At 34.3% G+C, this 25,212-nt stretch overlaps 2 protein-coding genes across 2 annotated transcripts; both read right to left on the bottom strand.

Moving 5' to 3' along the window:
• LOC105421075 (pentatricopeptide repeat-containing protein At3g12770-like) lies at positions 1-2,386 on the bottom strand. Its single transcript, XM_011627071.3, has one exon. It carries the CDS (start codon positions 1,916-1,918, stop codon positions 104-106), a length of 1,815 nt encoding a protein of 604 aa, XP_011625373.2. The 5' UTR covers positions 1,919-2,386; the 3' UTR covers positions 1-103.
• A 7,110-nt stretch (positions 2,387-9,496) lies between these two features.
• On the bottom strand, positions 9,497-16,598 carry LOC18439478 (vanillin synthase, chloroplastic). Its single transcript, XM_088864203.1, has 8 exons — positions 16,359-16,598; positions 15,356-15,477; positions 13,414-13,526; positions 13,198-13,271; positions 11,685-11,949; positions 10,280-10,411; positions 9,900-10,035; positions 9,497-9,808 (listed from the first exon to the last, which is right to left on the bottom strand). The coding sequence occupies exons 1-8, from the start codon at positions 16,547-16,549 to the stop codon at positions 9,768-9,770; spliced, it is 1,074 nt and encodes a 357-aa protein (XP_088720329.1). The 5' UTR covers positions 16,550-16,598; the 3' UTR covers positions 9,497-9,767.
• Between the last annotated feature and the right edge of the window lie 8,614 nt (positions 16,599-25,212).

The raw sequence follows: 25,212 nt of genomic DNA, 5'->3' as shown, positions 1-25,212 counted from the left end.
TTTTTCTTTATGTAATCAAATTTCAAAAGTATGGGATGCATATTCAGTGAATCCAAAAAAGACCATCCCCATAGGCAGACACATTTCTACTATTGCATATGATTCAAAGAACTTGTCGATAATGCAATTTTGTAGAGTCATGAATAAATTTTTGAACAATGCCACCTCTCTCAATCCAACTACACCCAGGCTCCTTTCTCACTCCTGATTCCTTCATCAACACCCTCACATTAGCAATATCATCCCAACGCCCATCAAAAGCATAAAAGTTAGATAACAACACATAATTTGCAGGCTTTTTGGGGTCTAACTCAATTAGGTTTCTATGACAATCTTCAATCAAATCTGCCCTTGAATGAACAATGCAAGCCCCAAGCAAGGCCCCCCAGACAAGGGCATTGGGCTCTATAGGCATCGATCGAATAACTTCCCGAGCCTCATCAAGCCGTCCGTTTCGGCCCAAGAGGTCGACCAAGCAAGAGTAGTGCTCGACCCCAGGGGTGATTCTGTAATTACGGCTCATCGCCTCAAAAAATTGACACCCTCTCTCCACAAGCCCTGAATGAGCACAAGCACACAATGTCGCCAAGAAGGTCATAGCATTGGGCCTCAACCCTAGTGTTTCCATCTTAGAGAAGAGCATCAAAGCCTCATTGGCTTGTCCATGGAGGGCTAGCCCCATGGTCATTGCATTCCAAGAAACAACATCTTTATTCCTCAACGCCTCGAAAGTCGATCGAGCCCTGTCGATTTGGCCACATTTCGCATACATGTCTATGAGGGCAGTTGCGAGAATCGCATTAGTTTGAAATATCTCTCGAGATATGATTCGAGTTACATAATCTGTTATGCTCTCACCTAGCTCCAGAGCTCGCACTCTAGCACAGGCTGATAGCACACTAACCATGGTGAGATGGTTGGGTATTTGCCCTATGGCCCTCATTCGATCGAAAAGGGCCAAGGCCTCATCTGCAAGGCCAGAATGCACGAACCCATTGATCATCGTGTTCCAAGCCACCACACTTCGTTCACTCTCGAGTATTCCATCAAAAACCTTCCATGCCTTGACGATTTCCCCGTTCTTCGCATACAAATACACAAGGGCAGTACGAGAAACATCGCCCTCACAAAGCTTTCGAGAGAATACCAACCTCCACTTCTCAGAGTCCTCCATTGAAAGCTTAGCACAAGCTGAAAGCACGCTAACCATTGTATCATTTGACGGCTTCACACCTCTCTCTCTCATCTCAACAAACACATTGAGAGCCTCCTGAGCATGGCCAGCTTTCGCATAGCCTGCAATCATGGTGGTCCACGAGAAAGGGCTTCTTTCATGCATTTCATCGAACACTTTGCGAGCATACATCAACTGACAAGTTGATTTCACATAAGAAGTTAACAGAGAGACTTGCACACATAAATCACCATCTCCTCCAAATTTTAGAACATGGGCATGGACCACTTTCACCAATTGGGGTCCAGGTAAGCCAGAACAGGCTTTGAAGAGGAGAGAGAAAGTGAACGAGTTGGGGCGCACACTATGCAGCAGCAGAAGTTTGTAGAGAGAGAAAGCTTCTAGAGAGAGTGCGCTCTCAGAGAGGATTCTGATGATCGCATTAAAGGGAAAGATTGTTGGGTTTTGGAGGAGATGGAAAAATCTCAGAGCAAATGGGGTGGGGAGCTTTCCTATGAGCTTGGTAGAGAGAAGATTGTTTTGGTGGTGATTTGCTCTAAAGGTTTGAGAGAGAATTTGCAGAGTCTGAGGGAGATTGATGGAAGAGTGCAGCAATAGAGAGAGAGATTGGGGACTTTGTTGCGTATTGGTAGAGAGAGAATGGGGACTAGAATGCAGGGAAGAGAGAGAATAGATGGGTCTGTAGCTTCTGATGAGAGGGAGGTTTAGAGAGAGAAACTGCATGTTCTTGTCATCTCCTGGGCTCCAATGGCGTCTGCCCGCCACAAACGATGACGTACCTGCATCATTTGAATTTTCAAGAAGGAAGTATGGGCACGTAAACCATACTCCTCCGGAGCATAATTAACTTCTGCTCACTGGGTCAGAATTCCTCATTAGAAAGGATTTTTTTCAATACGAAATTTTGGAAACTGGTTGTAAATTCTTAGAGGCCTATTCTCAAAAAGTGAAATTTTAGTTTTCTAATACTTAGATCTTATCATCTAAAATTTAAATGATACCTATTGGATTTCGAGACATTAATTTTTTTAAATACATACATGGTAAAATTAAGAATTTTTTATTGAGATTATCTACAGGTTAAAGTGATTACAACCCCAAAAATTGGGGTTTTACCTCAGGCAATAAAAAGATATTCTATAGGAGTAGAATATCTTTGGGCAAGAAATATTATTTCCTTGATGTAATAATTTAAAATAGGGATATTTCTCTTTTTATTTGGGAAGAGTGTGTACAATATACTCTCATGGGAGTATAATTTATATTTACTCCCTCGGTCAGAAGACCTATTTGAGAGGATTTTTTTCAATTTGTAGTTTTGGAAATCACTTTGAAGTCATTCGATGATAATTCTCAAAAAAAAAAAAAAAAAAAAAATTGAAATTTGAATTTTTAGATACTTAGATCTTACCTTGTAAAAATTGTACGGTCTCTCTTTAATATTGAGGCTTTTTTTTTTTTCTAATGCATAGAAGGTACAATTAGGATTTTTTGTTGAGTTAATCTATAGGCTAAAGAGGTTATGTCCCCAATATTTGGGGTCCCAAAATTAATCCTAATTGTGTCTTTCTCGAAGGAGTAAATGGACAATATACTCCCATGGGAATATAATAGCTTTTGGCTCTTTTTTACGAGGAGGTATATTGGGCATTAAATGTCAAATTGGATGGCTTAGAGTGTCACAAATGGATAATTTTTTTATTTTATTATTTTTAACTTTGAGTCTAATCAATGACTCACCCATAACCACCTAATTTAAAGCTAACAAACAAAAGTGATTGTGAGTATTAAAAGTAAATTTTCTCTTTATACACTTTTCCTTTTATTTTTGCAATTTAAAATAGTCCTTTGTAGCATATGGCGGGCTTTAAACACAAAAAGTGAGGCGCACCACCAACCATGTCGAAAGATACAATTCTAGGGTTAAAAAACCTTGTGATAGCTTGAAAATATATTTTCACCCCTAATTATAGAATTTTGAGCTCTAACATGATGCAGATCGAATAAATCTATAAACACTTGAAAATCTTGAAAATGGAAGACCAAACATATCTATAAATACTTGAAAATGACCGGTCTAAATAATACATTACAAGATGCAATATTTGTATAACTTGAAATATATTTTTCCTCTCAAGTTCAAGTTCATCAATTGGAGGATTTTCTTTTTCATATTCATCCTTTTTCCATGGGGTTTTGGTCGGTTATACTTCTATAGTATAACAGTTTATATAAACTTTTTTTTCCAATGGATACAGTTTCTATGTGGCTTGAGCTTTATGGAAAAAAAGTAAAGCCTCACCTTAAAACCTCATTCAAAAAATGCTTTGGGCATTGTAATCTCTATGATGGCTCTAAAATAAATTTCCACCACTGATTATGAAATATGAAGCTAAAAAATGGTACAAATATTGATCTTGCAGATTTGCAAACATTTGAAAATAAAATGGTCTAGATATAATATGCACTATTTGTTTGTCTAGAAATCCAAATTCTTTTAATAACCATGATTGTCGAGGTTAAGATGATTGACTTGAAGGTTCTTTGATGCCGGAACTACAATTTTCGGTGAGCTGAGAGACGAGGCTTTACTCTTTACCACAAAGCTTGGGCCTTTTTTTTACCTTTTTAAATTCATTTTTCACAATCAAGTCTCACTTTCTGATAAATGCAACATATTTAATTTTACTTAGTTTTCTATGCATAGGATTAATCATCTGATGATTATTTTCAAAAGATATGGATTTCCAATACTTCCAAACTTTGATCTGGCATTGCAAAAATTAGATGACCTCTATTCTATCTTGGAACATTATTTTTTGAGGTGCATATTAAATGCATTTTTTACCTTTTGTAAAGGATTAATCACTAGGTTGAAGAGGTTTTATTTCAATTTTTGGATCTTAAAACTATTCCAAAATGGGAGGTTTTACTCATGAGAGTAAATGATCGAGGGGTAAGTGATCACTTAATCATTGGGATTAACATACTGCTCTTCAAAATCCCTCGGAGGATAAAGGTATATTTGGTCAATAATGGGTTAGAAATATTGAGATTTAATTCTCAATTTTCCCTTTCTATGGCTTATTACCACTGGATAAAGAACTATTGTTATTACTAAATTGAAAGCATACATATACTTTACATGTGAAAATAAAAAGAAAAATTTATCAAAGGAATCTCAAGAAATGAACTATTGGAGAGCAAAGAATACTAACCTAATAGATCAAACCAAGATCTCATACTCACATTACAGGACACTGTTCATTTTTTTTTCTTTGGCAAAACTCAATCTAGAAGTAATTTTTGGAACCCATTTGGGGATGTAACCTATTTCACCCATTAACTAATTTCAATAAAATAATTTCCAAAGTGCACTCCCTATGCATAAAAAAAATCCAATTTTTGGAGGATGAGATCTATGCGCTAGAAAACTCAAAACTCAATTTTTATTCTTTTTGCAAATAATCATCTAGCTGCTCTTAGGTGGTTCTCAAATTTTCAAATAAAAAAAATCCTCATAAGCAGGTCTTATAACTAAGGGAGTAGGTCTACAATATATGCGCATGCGGGAGTGTAATTACTTGCACATGGATCACTAATAGGTTAGATATTATTGTAAGATTCAATGGGAAAACAAACCCTTACCCATTTTTTCAAGTAGATTAGAAATTAGCTTTTTGAAGGTATTTAGTTGAGTGGTGTTAGTGGTGGGATTGGAAACCACATCATGGTGACCAGGATGTGGGGTGCTACCACACGACCCTGGCCCTTTTCCATAAATAGTACGTTTGGTTACCCTGGAAAGAAAATTATCAAATGTAATAAAAAGAGAATAATGATCCTGTGAGACCCTCCTCTACCCCAACTACTATGGGACCCTTGCTTATAGCTGTAGGATTCCCTTCTACATCTCGAGGAGAACGGAATGTGGGGTCGCCAAATTAACCCATAAAAGTAATAAGAGAGTGACTACGTAACCCAATTTCCCCTGCATCGAGCTCCTCATGCAAATTTTTTTGTGGTGGGTCTAGAGAGAGAGAGAGAGAGAGAGAGAGAGAGCTGAAATTTTGATTAGATTTTAGAGAGAAAGAGAGCTAATTTTGATTAGATTTTAGAGAGAAAGAGAGCTGAAATTCTCAATGGATTTTAGAGAGGCAATATGAGACTAGATGCAAAAAATGGAGGACCTGCACAAATGGTAAGCAGATGATGAGAAAGAGGAAAAGATCCAAATGGTGTGAGAGAGATCCAAATGGTGTCAGCTTGTCTAGCAATATGAGACCAGATGTAAAAATCGGAGGAGCTGTACAAATGGTAAGGAGAGGTTGATGATGAAAGAGGTCAAAACGGTGTCAGCTGTAAAATCATTTGGATATGTCAAACGTTTGAGAAGAAACTGAAGTTCTCATGGACTCACTCTTAGAGAGAGAATGGGGGACTGGGCAGCAGCTAGCGAGAAAGGCTCCTTATATTTTATTAGAATTTCATAATACTGTAGAGAACTTTATGAATATTAATTAATAAATAATATACAAGACTTGTATATTATATTAACTGATAAATAATATACAAGACCTGTATATTATATTAACTGATAAATAATATACAAGACCCACATAAATATATGGCTAATAACAGTTCTGGATAGATAATTACTAACTAATCTTCTCATACCTAAACACTTAATCTTATCAAGAGATATATACATACATATATATGTATCCATAATGATATACATCAATATATATATACATACGCTAACACTCCCCCTCAAATTCAAGTATATCAATATAGATATCCATACACTAACACTCCCCCTCAAACTTAATATGCTTTGACACAAAACAGCTAGAGTTTGAACAATAAAACAATACTAAATTGTAATCTTCAAGTCTTCAGCTACATGGCGTGACCATCAGATTGCTTGAACAACAAGTACAAAAAGCAATGGCGGATCAACATGCTCGGATTGCTTGAACAAGTAGCACAGAAAGCTGCAAGCCTCAGGAACAGATGGCCTCCTCAGGAACTGAAGAACAGAAAACCTCAGGAACATATGGTCTTAGGAATAGACGGGATTGAATTTCAACAAGCACAGAAAGCAGTGGTGCATCAACATGCTCAGATTGTTTAAACAACAAGCACAAAGAGTAGCAAGCCTCAGGAACATATGGCCTCCTCAGGAACAGCCTCCTCCCTCAGGAACAAACGAACGGATAGCCTCAAGAATAGACGGAATCGAATAACGAAAAACGCGATCAACAGCAAACAAACACGCCCACGGAACATCCGGGATCGAATAATAGAGAACTCGCTCATCATACAAGATCGAGTAATGCAAAACTCGATAATTATAAAAGATCACTTTAGAGGGTCTTTTGTTCTTTTTTGTTGTTTTTTTTTCGAAAGCGTTACTTTCTCTCTAACTTGTTCGTCACGTACCTCATTGATAGAGATTTCAAGAGCCAAGTCAAAGCACTTTAACAAAAAGTCCAAGTCACTATGTAGGGTCAGCTCCTTACCCTTCTTGCAAATCTAGCTGAAGATGGAACCAGAATTAATGAACTTGATATTTTTTTTATTTTTTAAGAGCAAGCACCAACGTGCAAGACATCTTGGAGCGTGCTACAGAAGATCAGAAGTTTAATGCAAATGATGGGTTATTAATGCTTGGAAGCAACAGAAGTTCACATTATCTCAAGTCAATGCAAGGAAAACAGCAGAAGTTTGCATTGCTTGCAAGGGACGATGGGATATTGATGCAACCAAAGTTTGCAGTAGAGGTTTGACAGTGAAACAAAATTTGCAAGGTATGAAGATGACGATGCAACAAAAATTTGCACCAGAAGTATGACGATGCAAGGTATCAAAAGACAACGATAAAACCAAAGTTTGAGAGAGACGTCAATGCAAAAGACAGAGTGACACCAATGCAAACAAAACTCTGAAACCTGTTTTAATACCCAATACTCAAGAGAGAGAAAATATCCGAGTGGAAACAAAAGTTAGATAGGTGATAGAGGACCTGTTTTGACAACGAATTTGAGTAGATCGATCCTTAACCACATAACAAATAGCAGCAAAATGCCATCAATCAACTGTGGTTGTTTCAGCAGCAATCCACGGCGATCTTAGATGCCAAGTGACTCTCTCCACGAAAATCGCATAGAGTCGAAACACTAGTCTATATATCAGATTGGAGGGTCAAAACACGACTTGACTGAGGGCTCAGATCAGAGAGTCGAAACACGACTTGGCAGATCAGAGATTTACTGAAATGAAATAATTTCTAGAACAAATCTGAGGTACAAGCTCAAATCTTAGTTTGAGGTACAAGGTCAGATGTGAGGTCGAGAAATCTATAGCTATTATAACATGTTAGAACTTCATAATATTATAGATAACTCACTTTATATTAATTGATGAAGAATATACAGGACCCGTATAAATATACGGTTAATAATTGGTCTAAATAGATACCAACATGTAATTACTAACTAATCTTATTATAATCGCCTAGACACCTAATCTATATACTCATAGATAAACATATCTATACTGGTATGTATCCATAGTGACGTATATCAATATAGATATCCATACGCTAACACATTTGACCAGCAAACTTACGAAAACCAAGTACCTACGATGATCATAGAGACCATCTCAACCCCCAAATTGCCAATTATCACACAATTTTGTAGAAGAATTGACCCAAATTTTTCAAATGATTCATGATTAATCCATTACAAGTAGTAGAAACACTGTACTCATAAATTTCAGCATAAATTGCACTGAAAATTTCATCAAAATCGCTACAAAAATCACCAAGAAAATTGTAGGACTCACACCCTAGTCCTTTAGAATGGTATGAAGGACTCACACCCTAGACCTTCAGAATGGCAAGAATGAACATGATTCCATGCCACTTGTTTCGGATTGAAAATGGCGCCTGAAAATGAAGCTTCAATGGAGTTTTGTGAATTTTATGTTGATTTTAAAAGGGGTGGCTCGTTTTCTTGCTCATCAAGATTTTGAGCCATAGAACACCGTCGGTGTTGTCTTTGTCGAAGTTTTTCTTTCTAAAACTAATGGGTTTTTGTTTTGGTGGAGTTTTTCTCTATCCATAGAGAGAGATTCGAAGGGATTTAAACAGAAAACCAATTCTTTGTCGACAAATAGATAGAGAGAGAGAGATTCAAGGGGATTTAAACAAAAACTAACGACGGGGATGGAAAGTAGAAGAGGTTTAGAAGAGAAAAAGGTTTATCAAGAGAGAAAGCGGGCTACAATCAGGTAAAAAGGGTTTGCTCCTCCTCCAAGAGAAAGCCTCTCTTTAATAGGCTAACCAGATGATTATTACTCTCCCATTTTCTTGAGATGTGGATGTGGATCCTACAGTCATAAGTTGAGGTCTCATACACTTGGGTAGAAGAGGTATCGTAGGTTCATTATTCATGATAAAATTAAAGGTGAGGTTTGTGTAAGGTTGACTCATTATAGTGTAGAAGTTAAGCAAACGTATAAAATCTAGAAGTAAAGCAAACCTATAAAATTTACTTGGAGATGTCGTTTCAGCATTAAAAACCTTATATGATTGCTTCACACTCTCGTTTTATCCTCGATTGCAAAATTAAAAATTAAAAAAATGATACAAATGGAGGATATCAAGAAACACGCAAAAATCTTGAAGAACCTTATGATTGCTACACAATCTATTTTTATCCTCAATTGTAAAATTTAAAATTTCAAAAAAGATATAGATGGAACAGATCAAGAAACACTTAAAAATCCTTAAAATAAACTGTCCAAATAACTTATTATTAAATGCACTAATTTTTTAATTTCAAATTCTGTTTTTTCTTCATGTCCATTCATCTCAAGATAAATATGATCAATTGCAGGGTTCTCTTATATGCCGGAACACTCTCCAATGTAGGATTTTTTAAGTGCACCTTACTTCAATAGTATGAAACCTTATATAAACTTTTTCCTAAAATTAATTCCCTTTGATACCATTGAGATATTCACTCTCGGTATGAAATCAAGCAATTAAGGTAGGTGTAACATCGATTGGGCTCAAAGTCCTAAAAAAATTTTTTCAAACCTTATTATATGCTAGAAGTTTCAAATTTCATATGAGAGAGCTAAGATTGTGACCCCCTACGAAAAGCAAAGAATTTTATAGCATACAATCTCTTCACCAAATCACCTTTGAAAAGATGTGCGCTTTGCTTATTAGGCGAAAGAGAGAAAAAGGAGACCACTCTTCACATGCACATTACCCACACACAAAAATTTGGAACCAACTATTTAGGCATCTCAATACCAAATGCTACACATACACAAGTGTCAACTCCATGGCCAAACCTCCTTAATAAGTTCTAATGATACTCACATTGGGGCATATGAATACTATACACATGCATGGAATACAACTTCCTAACTACAAATCCAACCATCCCTCAGAAGCTGAGACCATTAGAAGAGCTTTTTTCTTTCCCCCCTTCTTATTACTTTCTCTAAGGAGCCAAAGCCATGTATGTCCAAGGTGGTATGGAACTCAAACTTATGCTCCAACAATGGGATAAGATGCACAGGTAGCCACACCTGTAATCAGTTCACAAGACCACAGTGAGAGAGAGAGACTTAAGAGAGAGATTATTGAGAGAGAGAGAGAGAGAGAGAGAGAGAGACTTACCACACATGTTCTTCCCCAGCTCCATCTTGAAGTACCCATCAACACCCCAATCCTTTCCCCAAGAGTTCTTGACCAACCAGTATGGAACTCCATTCTCCACACCATACCCAACAGCTAAGACTGCATGGTTTACATCCTACAAAAAATGAAAGCAAGAAGTTTTGTACACATCATATCAATCTTCAATATTTCTACCAAAACTCTCTCTCTCTCTCTCTCTCTCTCTCCATTTTCCAAAAGAAAGCAAAATACACCCATCTTATCAACCTTCCATATTTTTATCAATATACTCTCCCACTCTCTCCCCCACCCCCACAAAAACAAAAAATAAAATAAAATAAACACTACTAGTTTAGCTCTATCAAAATTAAGGTACACACCATGGGAGTGCTGCCACAAGTTTTGCTGGTGTAGACACCGCCTTTGTAGAACCTGAAGTCTGCAACCACCTGAAATGCAATGCTCACAGGACGCACTGTCCCAACTGCATGTTTCAGTTCATCTTCAGCACCCTGAGAAACAAAAACATGAGAAAGTTAAGGAAAAGCACTTTCACAACTTCACAGAAGAAGAGGTAAGATTGTGAATTGGGAGATTCAACTCAGAATCAACAACTAATTTCCCCCCTCCGAAGGAACCTTCTCTGGTGCGTTTTTGGGTGCCCCTAACTTTTATAATATAAGGTTGACGTATCATAGAAACTCTTTCCTTTGATTGATGTAAAAGAAGATAACACATGTGAAAAATGGATAATGCTTTCTTGTGTGTAATACTAGAAAATGTTACCATAAAACATAATAAAAACCATAAGTATCACTGTCAACAGGTCGATTGGAAGGGTCAAACATTGATTTTGATTGTTTTTAACCATACCCAGTTTTCATTTTGGACCAGACCAACCAAAGCACTGGTCGTCATTGCAACTGGTAGGACTGGCCGGTATGATTCAGTTTTGATGAATATAGTAACTGGTGACCACATTTCCAAAAGATTTGCATATAAAATCTTAGTATGCACTCACAGCACTTTAATAGGCCACAATTTGAGATCATCAACATCCTTTCTGGTCTCTTTCCCTCATAGTAAAGTTCTTCGTCATCTAGTTCTAACTCTAGGCAACACAAGGTCTTCTCACTATAAAGTAAAGACAATAGCCATTTACCAAGCTCCAAAATGCATTGTTTTGCTGGTTTTTACATTCGGTCATGGTTTTGCTGGTTTTTACATTCAGATCAAAAAAGAAACCTTTTGTACTTCTTGTCAAGGCTCACATATATCTTACGATGGTTAGGCATCTTCAATAGGTCAGATCGAATAAATGGTGGAGAACCAGATGAACAATTAAAATAAAGGGGGGAGATCAATGAACTCATCATCTTCTTCGTCCCATACTAAGATGTTCTGTTTAGATCAAAAAAGCTGGTCCATGATTCCCATTGCAAGAGACCCAAGAGTGGGATCCAGGAAGATTATAATATTGGAAGTGAGAGAGACACTGAAAGGGATGTTGATGAGCTCAACTTCTGGAGGATGTACCAGTAAAAACTCTCTCTCTCTCTCTCTCTCTCTCTCTCTCTCTCTCTCTCTCACACACACACACACACACAAGCACACACATGCGTGCGTGTGAATGCGACCACACGCAAACAAAAAAAGTACAAGGCAATTCAAACAATAGCCAATATCAGCAACAACACCAAATTAAGAACAAGACAAATAAAATGAAAAATGAAGAGAACACTAGCAAATTTAACAGTAAAAGGATTCGATGATCAGAAAGCTTACCAGCGTAATATTAACCGAGTTGGCAACCTTAGCCCCGACATTTTCATTGTTGAATTTGCACACCCCATCTTTACCCAAGTAAGGATAGGATTCCTCAGTTTCAAGGCCTCCATTATATTTAATGTACTCAAAAGCTTGAGAAGGCAAGCCACCATTGCACCCAAAGTTGTTGAAGGCCATGGCACAATCCACCAACTGTTGCTCAGAGAGAGAGATCCCTTTCTTTGTGGCTTGAGTATAAGCAGCTTCGAGAGCTCCAGTGGTGCTACAAGAAATCAAGTAATGGGGTAAATGTCTTTTAAGTTTTCCCCATTGATACTCGAAAGAAAATGCTACACTCTAAGCAATATTCCAGAACTCAGTCGAGTCAACTCAAACTCGCCCGACTTACTCAGCTTTGGAACCCTATCGAGGCGAAATCTATTGATAAACTCAGGTTTATCAAAAGCTCTTAAAAATTCTTTGTTCTTTTTTTTCTTTTTTTGTGGGTAGTTCAATAGGGATGGGTCCCCGGCCCATGGTAGGGATGAAACTCAGACGTCATGTTGTAGCGATCCACCACCTTGACCACCTAGCCCTAAGCCCATTCCTAAAAAACCTTTGAAGTAAATTAATTTAAGGTTTCAATTTTTTTTTGATATGTTAATAGTGGGAATGGAGCACAGGATGTTATGTTGAGGCATCTACCCACCTAACCACCTATGCCCCACCCCCATTCCCAAAATTTTTTGTTACTAAGACACTAATAAGTGATTTATAAATATATTTTTACATTTTTTTTCCTGAAAAATGTTCATGAGGATAAGTTTATGCATATGATTTGTGAATTGTTTTTAATATGTGCTCAATTTTTTTATTTTTCCCTATTTTGGATTCCCTAAATCGGTTCAAGCTATAAATCAATTTCTTCCATAATCCATCTTCAACATAATTTTTTCCATCTTTTCTAGACTTTTGATGTTGTTTATAACTTTTTTTTTGTTCTATTATTTTTAACATTTTCTTTTTGCCATTTTTTGAAACTTTTTTTGGGTCACACATGACCTGGGCGTGTCCTAGTCCACTCGGACTCACACGAGTTACTCGGCTCAGGCAAGGCCTAAGTCCTAAGCCCAGGCCAAGTAATTGAACATCGCTCTAAAGGAAGGAGCAGATGTAAGTAGAGTTAAATGGTGCTGGTCATAATGAGAAATTCACTTTCTTAAGGATAGGTGGAAGACAGGAGTGAAACCCCCATTACCACTAGGAGACAAAACCAATTTCCTTGTTCCAAAAGAAATTGTTTATAAAGAAAGATTAGAAAAAGAACAGTGGTCCTTTAGTACTAAAACAAGTTTGGTTAAACTGATCATTCATAGAATAGTAAAATATATGATCTTTTTTCGCCATTTCCTGTGAAATCCCAGGAATTGAGGTAATTTTCTAGTTCACAGTAAATTTTTTCCCCCTTTTCTTTCTTTTCAAATTTACCCAAGCTACAACAATTAATTAACATATATATTTTCTTTCTCACCTAAATGTCCAGCAAGACCCACAGCTCCCCTGGTCCTTTACTGGGCTCACTATACCAGTCTTCCTCCAATCTATCTGCAACAAAAGCATTCAATAGAGAATAATGTTAAATTAACATGATTTTCTTCCCATGGTAAAGAAAAAAGGAAATGATTTTTTGAATAGGAAAAAATAGAAGAAAACAAAGAAATAATAAGGAAAGTGATCAGTTACATACACTATCAGGAAGTGGAGTATCGGTGAGTTTATGTGTTCCTTTTGTGGCAGAGCAATTCTGCGCAGCTCCTAGACGGTGGCCTCGGAATTCTTGCCAGGTTAAATCAGCGAATTCTACAAAAAAATAAAAAAATAAAAAATAACAAGGCCAATTTCATCAGCAGAAGAGAAAAATTGGGGCAAAATAAAAAAAAATAAAAGCAGCATATTATTCATCTTTACAGAGAAACTAAACTTTGAAGGCAAATGCATCCACAATATACCATTAGTTGAAAAAAATGCATAGAACTAGAGAGAGAGAGAGATTAAAATTTCTGCAAAACAACTTAGAGAGTATTTTGAAAAAAACAAAAAAAGGAAAAAAGATCAATTCGGAGTCCCAAAATACAATTGGGCATCAAATAACTTCTAAAATCAATCACCAAATTGCACCTAAATAACTAACAAGCAAACTAAAACTTTGAGAACCAGCTAAAATTTATACTTAAAATGCCTAAATAACAACAAAAAAAAACTCTGACAATCAGATAAAATTTATAACTATGGTTCATTAAAAGCTAAAGATAAGCAGGTTCTCTATGATAAAAACAGAAGATTCATCCCTGAATTACTATAATTGGATAATACAAAAATGTCAAGCAATCTCTGCATAAATTCAAAAAAAGACAACATTGCAAGAATCTAGTGTTCTAAAAATTTCAACTTCCTTCAATATACATTCACTTGGAAAAGAAGCAGTAATTGAACTTTAAAGTAAAAATGTCTTCATATAAAAAGATGACACAGTGTCCATGGACGCTTGAAATATGCACAAGGACCCTCCCAATTGTTCAGATTGTATCTGGACCAATATAAGGGCCACAATATTAATTCGTTTTTTATCTTTTTTGGTTTGTTCATTCGCATGAAAATTGGCTTGTTCATACATCACCCAATAAAGAATAATAAATTAATAATTCAAGTAAAAATACAAAATACCACTTAATGTTTCGGTATTTTGGTTTTTATTTGAAATTTTTTATTTTATAAAGTGTACCATAAAAATGCATGTACACCCCAATTTTCTTATGAATTAAAAATTGTAGGAAAATCAAAATAAAAACAAATTCAATTTACATCCCTTATATCGGCCCTAGATTTCAATATGAACAATTGGAAACGATACTTATACACCTATCAAGCATCCACATAGTACGGACGCTATACTTTTCGTTATAGAAATGCAAATAATTACTCATTTCCTTCCTTTCTTTCCTTGAGATAGACGCAGAGAACACAAATACAATGTTTTTGAAACTTGGGATACCCATTTTCCACAAATTCCAAGGTTTTTCCTTAATTTTCATTTTTCTCTCTCATCATACATCTCAAATCCATCAATAAGATATATCTTTTCACCAGATATAATCAAAATTTTCCAGTGGAAACTAAGGTAATTTCTAGAGTTCCTAAGCTTGAGAACATGGTTGAAACGTGAAACCCAATTCACACTGTGAGAGAGAGACTTGTAATTCACATAAATCCAATTCTCACTCTGTGTGTGTGAGAGAGAGAGACATTTAATTCACAGAAATCCAATTCTCACTGTGTGTGTGAGTGAGTGAGTGTGTACGTGTGTTTGAGAGAGAGACTTGTAATTCACAGAAATTCAATTCTCACTGTGTGTGTGAGAGAGAGATTTGTAATTCACAGAAATCCAAATTTGAGAACATGTTGAACACAATTCCCTCAGTCTCTCTCATACACAGTGTAACCCATTCTTCTTCTTTTTCCCATTAAGTAGAGAGAGACGAATTTCACAATCAATATTTGCCAGTTGAAACTTAATCTTTTTCTCTTGTTTTTGTGTGGGACAAAAATATATGAAAAGCAACAAATATGTGCATCAAAATTCAGATTTATTTGCCAAAATCCATCTTATTCATTAATAAATACGCTCTTACCATTAATACCCAGCGTATAAGTAAGCCCGTTACTGTTGGTTTCCTTTATCATCTCCAAGTTTTCCGCAAAAATATGAAATCTTCGTCTGATTTCGTTTGCCGAATTGTATTTCTTTCCATACCTGAACAAGGAAAGTGAATAAAATCAAAATCAATCTCCCCATTTTTTTACTGAAAACTCTAAATTTCTTAATGAAAAAAAGACACTTTAAAGGAGAAAATAAATGACTCGAAATCAAATTTCTCTTTTTCCAAAAATTTCAGAAAAAATAGAAACCAGATAAAAAAGATAAAGTCAACGCATCCTTTTCCAAGTTTTAAAACAAATTTTTTTTATGATCGGTGCTCAAATCAATGGAGTTTTCGTATTTTTCAGATAAAATTTCCTCTTAAAGTAGCCAAATTAAAACCTTTTACCAGGTTTTAAATCAAAGTATAGGCTCAAATACCCCAAATAAATAAACAAATAAATAACTGGAAACCTAATATTATTCGATAAATTTTTACCCTTTTCCTTCACTCGATTTCATACCCAAAAATAAAAGTTAAAACCCCCCAAAACATAGTAAAAACAGGGGAACAACCTCATGCAAACCCAAAATCATGCAAAAACTTTTAAAACTCAGAGTCTATAACACAGATAAATAATAAAACAACCATTTTCTGCTCTTATTCAAAAAAAAAAAAAAAAAAACCAACCATTTTCTGCAAAAGTAAACAAACGAAAAAAAAAAAAAAGAACAAACAAAAAACAAAGTCTAAAACACAAATGAAAAATAAAAGCAAAAAACAAAATAAGTGCAACATAAACAGTTTCAAAAAAAAAAAAAGTGTAACATAAAACCCAACCAATCAGAAAATCAAAATCAGCAAAAAATTAACCAATATAGAAACAAGATTTTGTTCTTCCATTTGAATATATCACTTAAAAAAAAAAAAAAAAACTGAAGTCCAAAAGACAAACAAATAACAAAAAATATAGATTGCTAGTGCATTCTCAAACCTGTGAGCAAAGCGTGCGAAATCAAGAGCATGACGCGTGTGGCCAACCACTTTAAGAAGGCTGTAATCCAACTCGTGGAGCTCCTCGGTGATCATATGGATCATTGGGTTTTCTCCCATGTGTGGCCTGGCATGTGTGCGAAAGAGTAAGGATGCTATGAGCAAGAGAGAGAGGGCCAAGTGTTGAGCCATGGCTGCTCTTGATACCTTGCCCCAAAATTGCAGTGGAGGGCTTGGATCTAGGGCAGATAATATGTTGGGGTTGAATTTATAGTTAAATGGGGGTAGAGAGAGAGAGAGAGAGAGTTATGGAGTAGAGAGAAGGAGAGAGGAGGGTTTTTCTTGTCCATGAGAAAATTATAATATCATTTGTGTGCCTTTTGGTTGTGGGGTCTGAGGTTTTAAACTTTTTGGAGGATATTATTACTTGGCAAAATGCCCTTCTCATGTGTTTAACTCAAATTTCCAAAATATCATTTCAACAAGCATTAATGCCCTTCTCATGTGTTAAACTCAAATTTCCAAAATATCATTTCAACATCTTGTTGAGCACCCAATAAAATAAAAATATATATGTTGCATGGTCATTTGGATTTGATATAAAAAATATCACAACATCATTGATGGTTTGAGATGATTTTGGGATGTCTTAGGTGTGTCACTGATTAAGAGTATAGGTATCATCGTCAAAGTCTTTTTTCAATTAATTGAGGTTGGCTATATGAATTGTCATTATATTCTATTAAAAGTCATAACCTTTAGTTTGGTCAAATATTTTAAATAAAATTTCTTCAATATTGTGACACGCTTAAATATACCGTAGTTCACATCTTATGATTATAAATAATTGTGATTTTATTGTACTAATAGTAAATTGTTTCATAGTATTAAGTCCCATAACATGAACTCTTTCTTTCTAGTATTGCTAGATTGGATCTCCACATGAGTATTTCTTTCTTCTTCTTTTTTCTTTTTTTTATCTTTTTTTACTATTATATATATATATATAAAGACTACTTTATTTTTAATACAATAAAGTTGCAATCACTATTGTCCGTCAAATTTCAAAATGGGTAATTATAAGTGTGTCCTTGACAAGACTTAATGTTTACAAATTATTTATCTAACTTCGTGACACACCACAAAGCCTTCTAACTCAACATCTAATAGCAATGAGTAATTGTGACATCCTTATAACAATTATAAATGGCCTCATAGTATACAATCCCTTTTTACTCTACACCATTTGCTTCTCCTTGCTCTTTTATTAAAAGTAAACCTCATTAAAATAATCAAATCACCTCAAAAAATCATTGAACTTGGGAATAAAGTGGTTACCTTGCGGGTTTTTTTTTTCACCTTGGTACCTTTCCAATTGTTTATTAGAAAATATCAAAATTGTTCATTTTATTAGTTTTGGAACTTTAATTGTCTAAATAAAAAAAGTTGTACAAGTTAAAGTTTAGCCATGTCTACTTGTTCGCTTAGTAGCTCTTCTTAGGCATGACCATGACCCAAATCAAGAGAAGTTTAAGAAACACCAAGAGCAAACATCTATCATTGCAAATTATTACAATATTTAAAATTGTAAAAGTATTTGAGCAAGTTTTCATTTAAAATATAATTGGAAATGTTTTAATTAAACTTGATGAAATTTATAGCATTAAAAAAACTTGATGAAATAACTTGGATGAATTTTTTTTCCATTCTCAAACACTAAATTTTATGAATCTAGGACGAAATTTTATATCAATGAATGAATAAAAACTCCAAAACAATAATTGGATAAGACTAACTGAAACTCCTAGAAAATGTAGATCTAAATTCTTGAAACTGGGCCTAAATCTTGAAGGATTACCCACGACTTACTTAAGACATTTTCAAACCTTTTGCTTAAGAGATTGTGTACATTGAGACTATTATCTTTCATATACAACAACCGCAAACGTCTAAGGCCCTAGATGTAAAATTAGATGATTGGGTTTTGCACCTCATATTTGTTTTTTGTTTTTTTGTTTTTTACAATCTTTGAACAGGATTGCTGAACACCCCCACTGCTCAATTTCACGTCTCATGGCTAAGAGCAATGGAAAAAGTCTATAAAAGATTGGAACCATATACATGTAAAAAGTCTATAAAAGATTGGAACCATATACATGTAGATTATTCATTTTTGTTAGAAACTTGACACATTTTTTAGAACATCAAAAAAATTTAGGAGCAAAAAAGATACAAGGTGTCAACTTTATACTATAAAAGTAAAAGACACATAAAAATCCACAGAAAAATAGTATTGTAAATGTTGAAAAACCTTATCGATATCATGATATATAGATATGGAAAAAAAAAGGATGTCTCAAAAATAATGCATACTATAAAATATTATCTGGACCATCCATTCTCACGATTTTCTAGTATTTATAGATAGGCTTGATCTGCACCAATTTTGAATGTTAAATTGACTATAGATAATATTTAAAGCCATCACTGGGTTTTTTGGAAACATAATTGTATATTTCTGTATATGAACTATTTTGTTTTAACACAATGTTAAATTGATTATATACTTTGTTTCAACTATTTTGTGCCTTATATAATTTGCACCCAAATTTTTTGTATTATCCAAAAAAATTATATCAAATCTATATTGTCTAACTAAAATATTTGATACAACACAATCTTACTCCTGCAAATCAAGAAAATAAACCCTGGGACACTATAATTGTATCCCTTTTAAAACTAAGGTTAAAATGTCTTATTTACACTCTCTTATTTAGCATTTTTTTGAACTTTTTGATATTGTGAAAATATATTTATAACAAATATGGGCATGGAGGTCATTGGAGTAGTTTAGAAGGCTCAAATACGCACAGTTGATTATGGTTGGTTATATCAATCATGACGCCATTGCTAACGCATATACCAACTGAATCGTGAACTGGTTGTACACTTCGTTTTAGTGGGACCCAACATTGTAGCAAAATTATTAAAATACTTTTAATTGATGCAATGCTAGCAATTTTATTTTATTTTTGTTTTTTGTGAATTGAGCCTGAAAAGTAGCTTTGCAAATCGTTAAGCGCTAATTAATTAAACCCCGGCTCTTTTGTTAAGTGTTAGCGGCTTTTAATTTTAGTAGGTTGTACTTCTCCTTCCACACCTATTTCAATTCATGGTTGTGTGACTTTATTATCAACATCATCAGAGTTTTTCTTAATTATATAGGCTGGCTATCAAAAGCCATATATAAAATTTAAATTAATAGCGCGTAATGTTTAAAATATGGTTACATATTTAGATATTTATGGCTCTAATTTTAATGAGAAAGTTGGGAATAAACTTATAACAAAATTGAAAGTAAAAGCTTTTCTAAAAAAACAAGGGGTTAGATATGAAAGTAAATGACCTGATTAACCAATTACACATAAATAGTATAGTGAAAAATATATGAAATATTGAATTCTATAGAATTTAATACAATTATATGTCATAGTTTTTTTACTCTCAACTATCAAATCAAAATCAGCTTCCACTTTATAAATTAAAATCAACAAACTTACATATTGAGGACCTTATACCTGTGGGCTTCCAAGAGGCTACATTAAAGCCTCATGCCAAACATAACTTGGGCCCAAGGGGTTTTAAAACCAGACCAGTAATAAGCTACTGGCTTTGGCTTGCATGCTCATAGGACAGAAAAAGTGGCCCAATATTGGATCCGGCCCAACCCGACTTGCTGCCCTAACTAGAAGTAAGCGATAAGGGTAAATGACTATTGGCTTTTATTTGTTTTTATTTATTTATTTTTGCTTTTTAAGGATACATCGGTTATGTCATTAATTTATACATAACTTTTCTTCTTCCCATAGAGATGATTTATACCCACTCAGGGGTACGATAGTCATTTCTTTCAACTTCAAAAATTTAGGATTACTCCAAGAATAGCTGAGGGAGGAATCTTGGCCTTTGAATTTGCCCGCCTTGTTGATAAGATGCATCGATATTTTCTACATGTAATAATGTTAAGATTCTTACTATAATAATTATCCAAGGAATCTTTGCCTTGGAAATTTCCGCAAAAATATCTCCTCCCCCTCTCTCTAGCATTTGAAATCTCTCTCTCCCCATTATAATTTAGCCAAATCATGCTCCCGATGGATCATACTGACCATTTACTCCCAATGGCAAAACATAATATAGGAGGATTTTTAGGATTTCAAATTTTAGGGATGTAACCTCTTCAACCCATATGCTACACTTATTGCATTATTTATTGACTAGGAAAAATATTTGCATTCAAATTATCATTTAAATATGATCATTTCTGGTGATTTTTAGGTAGTTTCCAAAATTATGATCAAAACAATCTTCCCTAAATTATTTTTCTGCCCAAGGGAGTAAATGTACAGTATGTTGCTTCAAGAGTATGGAAAAGGACAGAGAGAACACCTTAACATTTTTATTACAACACATACAAATCAGGCATTTGGATCTTATATCAATTATTTTAGGGAGTAAAATTAAAAATCTTGTTTCACATGATGGACTTATTTATCAATAACACTCAATTGAAAGGGACGCCTTTATCAAAAGAACAATATTTACTAAATTTGTTGTTTTATATAGCTGTACCTTAGCTATTATCGAAAAATGCAGTTCTGATGTTGAAAACTTGCAAATTATTGATCTCTACCTCCACATTCTTTGACCTAAATTTTTATAAAAAACATTAAAAAAATTAAAAAAGGCAGTCCAAACTTGTAGCAAATTTGTTGGATCGTTCATTTCAAGTCATTACAGATCAACTAGTTCTTAAGCATTTTTGGAGCTTTAGATTCTACATCTACAGGTAACAATAGATTTACAAGTTACAACAAAGTTTACACATATGTAGCCTCACTAAATTTTGTAAAACAATAATCCTGACAAAACCCCAATTTTTTTTGAATAATTTAGTGAAAAATAAATTCTATAATAAAATTCAAGATGTCATGTTGTTGCGTCCCTTGATTACCCAGTCTTGGACCTATTCCTTACCAAAACCTCGTTTTTGTCGAAACTATTTCAATATCATTCATTTGCAACCACGCATATTTAAAGTGACATTCAATATGCTCACATAGCATCCTATTCCCTACCAAAACCTCGTTTTTGTCGAAACTATTACAATATCATTCATTTGCAACCACGCATATTTAAAGTGACATTCAATATGCTCACATAGCATCCAAACTCCAAAGCAATTGCTAAGTTGTTAGAGATGGTAACATAGATATTGAAAGGGGAGTGAAAATTATGGGTCAACTATTTATGAAAAAGGGATGGGTGCGGCTTGTATACAGGCTAGGCTCTAAACGCCTACCTTCAAATAGTATTGAGAAATGTGGTTTCAATGTTGGAAATATATGTGATAACCTTAAAATATATTTTCATATTTATTTATAAAGTTTAAAGATTCAAAAATAGTGTAGATCAACATATCTATGAAAACTTTAAATTCTTGAAAATTGACAGTCAAAAAATGCGTCACAAAATACATTATTTTCAAAACTTGAGATCTATTTTTTCTCATGTCCATGCATCTTGATGTCGAGATGATTAATTTGAAGATATTTCGGCATCAAAACAACCTCTTCTAGTGCAATTTTTGAGGTAGGCTCAAATTTGATTGTTTAGAGCCTCGGCTCTATATAAACTTTTCTCAAAAGGGATTGTTTACGTGGAGGCCACAGTCATTATTATCCCTTAAATTTCAAAATGGGTAGTTGTAAGAGTGTCATTGAATAGATACAATGTTTCAGTAAAAAATTATAGAACTTCGTGACTCACCCCAAGCCATCCAATTTGATAGAAAATACTTGTGACCTCCATTTACAAAAGATAAATTGTCACTTTCTAAACAATTCCTTACAAAAAAAAGCTTATGCAGGCCGTCAACTTTATACTATAAAATAAAGCACACCGGTAAAAGCTGTAGGAAAAGTTGTTTCAACATTAGAAAACTATCTTGTTTATTATTTTAAGGGTACGGTCTGTATAGAGCCGAGGCTCGAAACCATAAAAGTAAAGCACACGTTCAAATAGTGTCGATAAATATGGTTTCAATACTAGAAATCTTTGTGATAGCTGTAAAATATATTTTCATATTTGATTATAAAATTTCATGCTTCAAAAAATAGTGTAGATCGAGCAAATTTATGAAAACCTGAAAATCTTGAAAATTGACAGTCCAATAATGTATTACAAGATGCACTATTTTTAAAACTTGAAATTCATTTTGTTCTCATGTCTATGCATCTTGATGTTGAGATGATCAATTTGAAGATATTTGGGCATCAAAACAACCTCTTATAGTGAAATTTTCGAGGTGTGCTCTAATTTGATTGTTTAGAACCTTTGCTCTATATAATTTTTTTTTTTTTTTTTTTTTAATCATGAGATGCATAGATATTTAAAACAAAAAGGTTCAAGTTCTAAAACAATGTATGTCGTAACATATTACTTGGACTATCTATTTTCAAATTTTCAAGCGTTTATAGATTTGCTTGATCTACACAATTTTAGAAGCTATATATTTGATAATTAAGACTAGAAACAAAATTTCTGGCCATGATGATTTTGGCACTGGAACTGCATCTACTGGCATGAATGGGATGCATCCCTTACTCTTAATTGTTTAAGATTGATGATATTAGTTGTCCATTCCTTGGCCATCACTTCTTATATTATCTTTTCACGTACTATATGATTAATCGCCAACTTCTCCGCCAAATTTTTCCATGACAAATTCCCTAATTTCTTTTACCGATTTCTGGAATTCCCATAACTACTATCCATTTTTGTTATTTTTTAGCAAATTATAACATTGTTTTTTATGGAGAAAGTTAAGAATTAATATAAACTATAATATTAGGCATAATAAAATATTTTTTAATGGGATTGTATACAATGAGACTATTTACCTTTGCTACAAAGTGATCATAATTCCTTACAACCATTTAATGTGAAATTTGAGAGCTTGGATGTGTCACAAAGTTTGCAAAAAAATCTTTTGAAGTTTGAGCGTGGTCAATGGAATAATTGTAGCCACCTAATTTCACATCTAATGGTCAAGATTAATGTGACCATCGTGTATCAAAGGTAAGTGGTCTCATTCTATACTTTCCCCTTTTTAATTAGGTATTTCCACGGTCAAATAGTTTTCACCATGAATCTCCAACTCTCAACTAGTTATGTTGCCGTTATGAGATTATGGGACATGAAATTTTTGGAATTAAAATACTGAGTAATAACTGAAATAATATGTTTGTCAGTGATATTCATTGAAAAATCTGTTGGCTTGGGAAGCAAAATGAGCCTAAGTGGTGTTATCCTACAAATCATTGTCATAAGGTAGACTATCAGGGTCTCATCTAATCAAAACCGATTCATTCGTCATATGAATTGGTTGGAGTGAATATTTTTTAAAATTAAAAGTCAGATATATATAATAATTAAAAAATAAGGAATATAATAAAAGAATACTCCGACTTTATTGAGCTGGTCGATATTGGCTTGTCCAATCAGCCAAAACTAATAAAACATTGGTTTGACTAATCTTTTACCAAAGCTTTACTTTGGATTAATTGGCCTAGGTACTGATCGCCTGTGGTCAGTGATCCAACTAGTTGGATCGATTGGTCATGTCCAGTCTTGGTGACTATGCTACAAGCACTCAATAATATAGGAAAATTATGAAGTACATTTTGATCAACCAGCCAAATATTGATTTTAAATGATTTTCGACCAAATCCAATTTTTGATCTTGAACTAGATAGGTTGCTCAGTTTTAATGACTATTGTTAAGCCTTAGAAAAAAAAAAGGCTCTTTGGATTTTGACTTCAGAAGACTTTTGTGTCTCTCTAAACTTGACGGCAGAGCACCACCCAAGTCTTGATTGCATAAGAGACCGTGGACTTGCCCGAGTTACTCGGAATTTGACCGCACGACCGAGTTCGACCGCGTCAGCTCGAGTTTACAATTTTTACTGTAAAAGAATTTGAACATGCATATATGGCCTCATATGTGCCTTTAGATTAGGACCACCAACACTACAACCTTTTATAAGGTTGACATCAAATCTATAGTACTCTTATAGACCCAAAACTCTGCTAGTCATGAGCATTACTCTGCTGGTCATGAGCATTATTTTGACTGCAAAACCAATTAGAAATCAACGAGCACCACACGTGAACAGAGGCAAGGGCCTTGCTCGAAGGAGTCCATAAACAAAATGATATATTCAAAGACAGACAATAAGGCCAACTATATAAATGAAATTGAATGGTGTAAAGGATAACAAGGGTGATCTTTTCAAGGGAGGACCATGCCTAATGTAGCTTCAATACTGTGCCTGAAGATATTCACAATTTATATACTGAGGAATTTTTGAAAACTCTAACACCAAGCGGTTTCCTTCTTCACATGTTGGTTAAAAGTTGGTGCATCGATTATATTGTTGAGAAACTTGAACGTAAAAGACGGTCTCTGTAATGGAACAAAATTATTGTGTAGGGTATTCACTCAAAATGCAATTGAAGCTGAGATAATTGATAGCAAACACGCAGGAAATATTGTATTCCTTCCACGGATACCGATACTTCCTCTAGAAGATTCTACTAACCCAATAAAGTTAAAGATGAAACAATTCCCAATTCCCAAAGGCTAAAAGAATACTACAACTATAAGAAGACAATAAAATCTGACTCATTACTTTTTCTTTTTATTGGATCTCATTTATGTGTCAACATTTTTATATTAGAATGATTTATTTATTTATTTCTATCAAATGCGCATAATATAGTTTTGACGGAAG

This window comes from Amborella trichopoda, chromosome 4 (genome assembly GCF_054954075.1).
Source record: "Amborella trichopoda isolate Santa Cruz 75 chromosome 4, AtrichopodaSantaCruz75HAP2 v2.0, whole genome shotgun sequence".
In the NCBI taxonomy this organism is placed as follows: Eukaryota; Viridiplantae; Streptophyta; class Magnoliopsida; order Amborellales; family Amborellaceae; genus Amborella; species Amborella trichopoda.
Note: the sequence above shows the minus strand (reverse complement) of the source record. Positions and strands in the feature narration are given on the sequence as shown.

Bases quoted from the DNA above. Each gene is read 5' to 3' on its own strand.
- LOC18439478 (XM_088864203.1), bottom strand. From the start codon at position 16,549: ATGGCTCAACACTTGGCCCTCTCTCTCTTGCTCATAGCATCCTTACTC. The intron at 13,527-15,355 runs GTAAGAGCGTAT...ATTTTTTTGTAG, and splicing joins TTATACGCTGGGTATTAATG to AATTCGCTGATTTAACCTGG. The intron at 11,950-13,197 runs GTGAGAAAGAAA...GATTTCTTGTAG, and splicing joins GGGTCTTGCTGGACATTTAG to CACCACTGGAGCTCTCGAAG.
- LOC105421075 (XM_011627071.3), bottom strand. From the start codon at position 1,918: ATGCAGTTTCTCTCTCTAAACCTCCCTCTCATCAGAAGCTACAGACCC.